Source organism: Mirounga angustirostris, unplaced genomic scaffold, assembly GCF_029215605.1.
Source record: "Mirounga angustirostris isolate CCGP_5_RB_7025 unplaced genomic scaffold, mMirAng1.0.hap1 SCAF_16, whole genome shotgun sequence".
Taxonomy (NCBI): Eukaryota; Metazoa; Chordata; class Mammalia; order Carnivora; family Phocidae; genus Mirounga; species Mirounga angustirostris.
In genome coordinates this window covers 54,785,474-54,794,677 of record NW_026991724.1, presented here as the reverse complement: position 1 = coordinate 54,794,677, position 9,204 = coordinate 54,785,474, and the positions used below count along the sequence as shown (strand labels likewise).

Genomic DNA, 9,204 nt, shown 5'->3' with positions numbered 1-9,204 from the left:
CTTCTAATTTGTCGGATTAGTTGATAATTAAGTGTACAATTGCAATAGAGTTTTTTTTATTTTTATTTTTTTTAAGATTTTATTTATTTATTTGACAGAGAGAGACACAGTGAGAGAGGGAATACAAGCAGGGGAAATGGGGGAGGGAGAAGCCAGGCTTCCCGCCGAGCAGGGAGCCCAATGTGGGACTCGATCCCAGGATCCTGGGATCATAACCTGAGCTGAAGGCAGACGCTTAACGACTGAGCCACCCAGGCGCCCCTGCAATAGAGTTTTTAATTGAAATATATTTGACCTATAACATATAAGTTTAAGATGTACAACATGTTGATTTGACACATCTATATATTATAATATGGGAAGATAGATTTAATGGCATTTTACTTCTTTCCATAATGAATAATGAAAACTATTACACAAAGACATAGCCTTTGTAAGTTATGGTAAAAACAACCAGAACATATACCTAGAGGTCTTTTTCACATCAGTAATGATCACTACAAATTGAAGAACAGTGTGTTATTATAGGGATTAATGTCATTTGAGAATGTATCTGTGGACTTTACCTGGGAAGAGTGGCAGCTACTAGGTTCTGCTCAGAACAATCTATATCTGAGTATGATGTTGGAGAATTACAGCAACCTGTGACAATAGTTAAAGATGATTGCTGTATGTCATTCAAAGTGTCACAGACAATAGCCTTTCCTTTTTCAGTTGCCCTAGCTTCCAAAGAGCTTTAAGATACTGGACTTTAGTTTATAGGCAATAGATTCTTAGTCTGTCCTCTGTTTCCATATAGAACTTATGTGCTCTCACCTTCGATAGATATTTGATCTGTCAAGGTGGAACTATGTCAATTCCTGAGACTTTCGTGCTTTTCCTAGATATCCCCCACCAAGTCCAATTATAAGTGTCCAAGTCTTTGTCATTTCCCATGAACAGGCTATCCAGCTACCAAGCCAGATATAATCCTTAATTTCGAGCATGGAGAAGAGTCATGGAGCATAGAAGATGAAATGGAATGTCAGTGCTTTTCAGGTAAGTGAGCAACTGAGAACAAGATGTGAGACTTTGAAAGTAACATAGTTGGCCATGAGGGGATGACCCCTTCCAAATGTGTTTTAACAAGGCTAAAACTTTAAAGGTCGTTACAGATAATTGGTAATTACAGAATCATTAATGTAAATTAAGGTAATTAGAGAAATCATTAATGAAGCTCTCATTTGCCTGGTGTTTCAAGGGAGATGTGCACCTCTTTTTCTCTCTTTGGATTGATTCATGTTCAGTATAATGTTTCCTGTGCAGCTTCCAGACCTCCTCCTCCTCTTCTACTTCCTCACTGGCAGTGCCCCTTCCTATTTTCTCTGCAGCTCTTGTTTTCACCCCTTGTACCTGATCAAGTGATGTAACAATTCTTCTAGTTAACACAGAAGCCTTTTATCCTGGGATCAGGTTTTTGGACTTCTGTGGGCCATCTGAAAATGTATCAAAACAAGCTAAAAGGTGGGAATGTTGACCATAGTGTGGTGTCTAAATATATTACAGCTTGTTGTCTGTTACATGAAGAATTAGAGAAGAATCAGTAAGAGAGCTTAACTATGCTTATCTTTGAGTGAGAAGCCAAGGATGCTTCATTCTAACCTGCCTCTCCCAGATACTTGTTCAAGACATGTTGGCATCTTTTTTTTGGTCATTGTTTGCACCTGATGGATGGACTTTCTCCATTCTCTGGGCATCTTCAAAAGTCTCCAGAGTCACAGAGCATGAAGCTTCATCCTTGCCTATTTCTATGAGTGTGGTTTCATTCATTTTCATGGCCTTAGGAATACTATTTATACGCTGATGAGCCCCAAATTTCTGTCTCCAGCCCAGACCTTCTTTTATCCACACACATTCGCCTAGATATTTCATTTCTGCACTTGGAGATCTAATAACTACTTCAAACGTCATGTCACTCTTGGTTCCTCTTCTCACTTACACCACAAATCCAGTCCATTAGCAAGTGTAGTCTGTACTTTCTCCATATTATATCTGGGGGTCATCCACTCCTTTCTATAACTATTGTTTCACCCAAGCCCCACATCCATTGTCTCTTGCCAAAGTTATCATAGTTTTCTTGAGAATGCTCTCACTTCTTTACTCTTGCTTCTCTCTATTCTCCATATAATAGCCAGATTTCTTGGTCTTTTTTTATTATTTATTTTTAAAAAGTAATAGAAGTCAGTTTTTCCATCCTCTCACCCCCAAAATTCATGAAGACTAAAACAAACTTTAGAAACATGCAGATTTATAACGATATCAGGTTCTGACAATTATCTGGGTATGGAAGATAATTAAACCATCATATGGAAAAAACAGTCTTCTGAGTTGGAGAAAAGAGGGAAGATCTAAAGTATAATCCAAAAAAATGCTGTTTGCCATAGCAGGTCTTTACCAATTTTCCCAAGCACAGTCCACAATCCTAAAAATAATATTTATGTCACAATACTTAAGACCTTGTTAGTGTGATAACTGATATATATACACACAGGATTAACTTCTTAAAGTGAAAATCAGGACATGTCATCTCTCTCCCACTATTACCTTGAATGGCATCCTGTTACTATTAGTATAATATCCAAATTCCTCCTACATGTGAGCATTTCCTGACTCCTGCCTAAATTTTTGCTTACCTTTTTATGTAAAAAAAAAATTTTTTTTTAAGATTTTATTTATTTTTATTTGAGAGAGAGAGAATGAAAGACAGAGAGCACGAGAGGGAAGAGGGCAGAGGGAGAAGCAGACCCCCCGCCGAGCAGGGAGCCCGATGCGGGACTCGATCCCAGGACTCCAGGATCATGACCTGAGCCGAAGGCAGTCGCTTAACCAACTGAGCCACCCAGGCGCCCTTTATGTAAAAATCTTTTGAAGTATAACATACACACACAAAAATATATAGATACAAGGGTACAGCTCAGTTAATTTTTACAGTCAGTATGCTGTGTAACCAGCACTAGATCAATAGTACCAGAGTACTGCGCAGGATACCATTGTGTGAATATGAAACAAATTATCCCTTCTGCATTCAGGCTGTTACAAGTTATACTCCTACATATCTTTACATAAAGGTTCTTTATATTCTTCTCCCTTTGAAAATGTTATTTCTGAATAGTTTAGACTTAGTGAGAAATCCCAAAATTAAACACAGATTTCTTACGTATTCTTTTTTTTTTTTTAAAGGTTTTATTCATTTATTTGAGAGAGAGGGAGAATGAGGGGGGTGAGGGGCAGAGGGAGAAACAGACTCCCCGCGGAGCACAGCACCTGACTCAGGGCTCACTCCCAGGATCCTGAGATCATCACCTGAGCCAAAGACAGATGCTTAATCGACTGAGCCACCCAGGCACCCCTTACATATTCTTTTTGTGGATTTCCCTAAGTGGTAATATTTTACCACATTTGCGTTATCACAGTCTATCCACCTATTATTCCATTCACACACATACACACATCCTGTTTTTCTGAACTCTTTATCCCTAAATACTTAAGTGTGTATTTCCTAGAAACAAGTTAATTTTTTCAAGTGACCAAAATTAAAAAAAAAATCAAAATCAGAATATTGATATCGATACAGAACTATTACCCAATCTACAGAGCTTACTCAAATTTTACTGATTGTCTCATTAATATTTTTTTATAGTAAATGGAAAAAAATATGTTTCTGGACCTTTCCTTATTATCTTGCTCATTCTATTGTGGGTACACTGGCTTTCACTCAAAAGTCAGAGCTCACTAATTATGACCCAAATCCTTTAGGTAAGAAACCATATGGATGCAATAAATGTGCAGTGAATGCTTATGAACCACTCATGACCGTACTTCAGAGAACTCATGCAGGAAAGAAATCCCATGAATGCTGTGATTGTAGGAAAGCCTTTCCCAGTAAGTTAAAGCTAATTACTCATCAACAGACTCACACAGGGGACAGATCATTTGGGTGCAGTCAATGTCAAAAAGGCTTCATTACAAAGTCAGCACTCATCTGTCATCAGAAAACTCATCATAGAGAAGGGAAATCCTATACATGCAGTAAATGTGGGAAAGCTTTTCCTTGGAAGTCAAAACTCACTTTACATCAGAGAACTCATTCAGGAGAGAGACCTTTCAGATGCAGAGTATGTGATAAAGCCTTCATGGTTCAGACACATCTGACGGTACATCAGAGAACTCACACAGGAGAGAAACCATATGAATGCTCGGATTGTGAGAAAGCCTTCTCAAAAAAGGCTCAGCTCATAATCCATCAGTGAATTCACACAGGAGAGAGACCATATGGATGTAGTCAATGTCAAAAAGCATTCATTACAAAGTCAGCACTCATCTATCATCAGAAAACTCGTCATAGAGAAGGGAAATCCTATACATGCAGTAAATGCAGGAAGGCTTTTCCTTGGAAGTCAAAACTCACTTTACATCAGAGAACTCATTCAGGAGAGAGACCTTTCAGATGCAAAGTATGTGATAAAGCCTTCATGGTTCGGACACATCTCACTGTGCATCAGAGAACTCACACAGGAGAGAAACCATATGAATGCTCGGATTGTGAGAAAGCTTTCTCAAAAAAGGCTCAACTCATGATTCATCAGCTAATTCACACAGGAGAGAGACCATATGGATGTAGTCAATGTCAGCAAGCCTTCATCCAGAAGTCAGATCTTACTAATCATAAGAAAACTCAGCATGCAGTTGGGAAATCTCATGGATGCAGTGAATGTGGGAAGGTTTTGTCCTCTCAGTCAACTCTCATTATACATCAGAGAACCCATACAGGTGAGAAGCCCTTCAAATGCAGTGTATGTGATAAAGCTTTCACATCAAAGGCACATCTTATTGTCCATCAGAGAATTCATACAGGAGAGAAACCATATGAATGTTCAGATTGTGAGAAAGCCTTCTCCACTAAGGCACATCTTATGATTCATCAGCGAATTCACACAGGAGAGAGACCATATGGATGCTATGAATGTCAACAGGCTTTCATCCAGAAGTCAGGTCTCACTAGCCATTTGCAAAATTGTCATGCGAGAGTGAAATCTCATGGATGCAGTGAATGTGGAAAGGTTTTGTCCTGTAAATCAACTCTCATTATACATCAGAGAACCCATACAGGTGAGAAGCCTTTCAAATGTGGTGTATGTAATAAAGCCTTTACAGCTAAATCCTATCTCACTGTACATCAGAGAATCCATACAGGAGAGAAACGATATGAATGCTGTGATTGTAAGAAAGCATTTGCTACTTTGTCAACTCTCATTGGTCACTGGAGAACTCACACAGGAGAGAGGCCCTATGGATGCAATGAATGTCAAAAAGCCTTCTTTCGGAAGTCAGCTCTTACTAATCATCAGCAAACTCGTCATAGAGGAAAATTCTCTATGCAATGACTGTAGAAATGTGAGAAATAGTTTTTGAATAGTCCTATCTGTTCAGAGAACTCATGTAAAATAGAAATGCCATGAATGCTGTGATTATAGTAGACCTTTCTGGAACTTCTATAGGAAATAAACCTTATAGATGCAATGAAAGTTGTAAGCCTTTCATCTGAAGACTCCTCCCAGTATACCACAGGGATCTCGCCAAAAGAGAGCAACATTGTAAATGCAGTGATTGTCAAAAATTTCATTTGAAAGTCACAGGCTATGCGTTTAGGAGGCAACACCTGTGAATGCAGTGAAAGTGGGAAATCATTCTTTTCAAATCACATTTGTTATACATTAGGGTATTCATTAAGGGAGGGACCCTGCCGTTGCAGTAAGTGCAGAAAAGCCAAGAAAAATCACATCTCATTGTACATAAAAATTTCATGAATTTTGTGATAATGATAGCATTCTCCAGAAAGTCAAAACTCTTTGACCATCTTGTACAGGAGAGAGATCCTGCAGATGCTATGAATGTGGTACAGTCTTCCCAATTAATGCATATCTTCCTTACATCAGCAAACTCAAGTAGGAGGAAACCCCTATTTAGTGTAGTAAACGTAGTAAAGCCTTCATCTACATGTCAAAGCCACTAATTATCTGCAAAATCATATAATAGGTAAATCCTTTGGCCACAAAACTCATCGCATATCAAGAAAGAAATGTCATTAATTGCAGTGATTATCTACAATGCTTTATTTACAATTCAGAGCCTTTTAAAGTAATTTCATATTTTATTGAACAGATTGTTTCATGTTTTCTGAAATGTAAAACAAAAATAGGACTTTAAGAATGTAGAATAGTAAAGGGGGTGAAGTATATTCACACATTTAGTGAGCTGGAAACTAGAAAGGTATATAATACTCTGAGTTGGAATCAGAGGGAAAACCTGTTCAGGACTGAAGGGAGGTCCTTGGTTTCTTATTACAAAAATCTCCCATTGACTAAAGGCCATACAAATAAAAATGTCAGTTTATGAAAAAAACTCCGAATTGCATAAAACCCCATTTGGCAAGAGAAATGGCCAGGGTAAAAGGATGTGGGCTCTGGGGGCAGCTAGTCTGCAACAGGGATGTGGAGGGAGGACGCAGCTCACGTCCAGGACCTGTAGGTAGGAGCAGGCTGGGAAGAAGTCCAGAGGCAGAGGTTAGTGCACTCACCCAAAGCCCTTGCTTTCCAGTCAGAGTTTCTAGGATGCTGATGCTTTCCTCAAACAAGGTACAATTCGGAGCTTTTAATTGCTCTCTAATTCACGTAGCAGAGAGATCCTATTCTCAGATAAGGGAACAATTTCTAGGTTCAGTAAAGTTATAAAATCCTTAAGGAATCATATCATATAGAAATATAGTGATTATAGTCACTAAAAATGCTTTCTATGGAGGATTTGATGTCATTAAACATCATAAGCTCTTTAAAAAAAATAGAAATTGCTCTACACAGAGCAGTGAATGTGGCAAAAGCATCAGTGATTAATTATGTTTTATTTTTGTATTTCTGGATTTATTTCTTCACATCTGACCATATCTTCAATTGTGATGCATGTTATAGTCAATGGAATGTCCTCATTTAGTTGTTACAGCTTTTCTACATTTGATGGCATTTTAGATCTGGGCAATTAGCTAAACTTGGAAACCATGTATAGAATGAAATTATTTTGTAAGGGCTTAACATAATTGTTTTAGAAAGGATTCCAGAGAATATTCTACCAAAAATATTAGACATTTTCCCTGCAAATATGATGCCGTTTGAATATATAAAAAAATAATAAGTTGACTAGTGACAAAGGTTTGTAGGGGTTATATTGTAGACTATACTATATGACATGGACTTTATGTATTTGACTTTATTATTTTTTGGAATTACATGAAGGAACATAATTTTTAGGGTTTAATAAATTCTCAGCATAGACATAGAACATTATGTAATAAAATCTCATGTAAATAGGAATGTTCTATTTCCTTATAAATCAGAATATCTTGTAATATATAATTTAACTCAATAAGAATTCTAAAGAATTAGACTGTAAGTTTGCTCTCCTTATTTTTGCTGTCTTTCATAGTGTTTCTGCCAAGTGTGATGAACTATTACTACTTGAAACCTCCAGTATTCTAGAGCCTTATTTCTTAGATATCCAAAAGTGATAAAAGATTTACATGGAATATTAAAAACTAAGCAACGTATGAGATGAAGGGGGTTGAAAAGACTTGTGTTCATGTATAGTTATTGCAAGTGCTGTATAATGCAGGAACTTTGGATTTATTATGAAAACATGTCCTTGGGCACTAGAAACATTTTCTCTCTTAGCATTTCCTAAAATGCCCAGTATTTACTAATATTAAGGACAACATCGCAGAAATTGGAATTCTTGAACATAGCTGGAATGGAAAGTGGTTCAGTTGCTGTGGAAAACAATTTGGCAGTTCCTTTAAAAAGTTAGCTATAGAATTACTAAATGACCCCGGAATTCCACTCCCAGCTAAATATTCAACAAAACTGAAAGCAGGTACTTCAGTACTTCTACATGAATGTTCACAGCAGCACTGTTCACAATAACCAAAAGGTGGAAATAATCCAAGTGTCCTGGGGCGCCTGGGTGACTCAGTTGGTTAAGCAACTGCCTTCGGCTCAGGTCATGATCCCAGGGTCCTGGGATTGAGTCCCGCATCGGGCTCCCTGCTCGGCAGGGAGTCTGCTTCTCCCTCTGACCCTCCCCCCTCTCATGCTCTCTCTCTATCTCATTCTCTCTCAAATAAACAAAATCTTAAAAAATAAATAAATAAATAAATAAAATCTTAAAAAAAAAAAAAAGAAATAATCCAAGTGTCCACCAGTGGATGAATGGATAAACAAAATGTGGTATGTGTATGTATATACATGTATACACATACGTATACATAATGGAATATTGATTACCCATACAAGGGAAGTGTTGTTGAATGTTATAACATAAGCCTCAGAAACATGGTAAGTGAAAGAAGTCCGACACAAAGGACCATATATTGTGTGAAATGTGCAGAATAGGTAAATCTATAGAGACAGACGGCAAATTGGTGGATTCTAGGGCCTGAGGAGAAGAGAGCATGGAGACTGATTGATTAATGGTTATGGATTTATTTGTTTTTTTAGAATGATGAAAATGGGAACTAGGTAGAGGTGGTAGTTGCATGACATTGTGAATATAGTAAATATCACTGGACTGTATACTCTGAAATGCTAATTTTATATTATGTGTATTTTTACATCAATAAAAAATATACTTGAAAAAAGTACTATTGCAAAAATTGTTGATTTTTATCTGTATCTTGAGTGCCAGGGTTCTTGCAATGATAATGTAAGATTAAATGATAAAAATATTAATGATAATTAATGAAAAAATAACTGCTTAGCAAAACAGATGTAAATATATCTTCTTCAACTTAATAGATATTAGCTACCAAAGCTTGACAGCTAACTTCACGTTGAATGATAAAACTTGAGAGATGTTCCCTAGTTGTTTGGCAGTGAGGTCTGCTGCAACTTCTCTCCTGAGCTGGAGAGACTTTCCCAGATGTTGTATTCATGGGAATCATGACTGGGGCCAATGTTTATATGGTACTTCTCCTACATGGACACCACCATAGAGTGAGGGATATTCACACCCTCAGAAATGCCCACAAATTCTCTCCAGAGGCAAAAGCCACTGAAACAATCCTGCTTCTAGCGAGCATCTTCATTTTTTTCTTTACTTCACCAATTCTGTTCTTACAGT

The 9,204-nt window shown here is 37.4% G+C and overlaps 2 protein-coding genes across 3 annotated transcripts in view; both read left to right on the top strand.

The window, feature by feature from the left end:
* Positions 1–9,204, top strand: part of ZNF577 (zinc finger protein 577) — a 38,577-nt gene that overhangs the window by 28,845 nt on the left and 528 nt on the right. For both annotated transcript variants that reach the window (XM_064581702.1, XM_064581703.1), the window contains exon 7: positions 943–1,038. In XM_064581702.1, coding sequence (XP_064437772.1) covers positions 943–1,038 — 96 coding nt within the window. The remainder of the gene's footprint in view (positions 1–942; positions 1,039–9,204) is intronic.
* LOC123855944 (zinc finger protein 84-like) lies at positions 1,056–9,195 on the top strand. The gene is given in 1 exon segment (XM_045892071.3): positions 1,056–9,195. A coding segment is annotated over 1 exon segment (1,575 nt). The 5' UTR covers positions 1,056–3,848; the 3' UTR covers positions 5,424–9,195.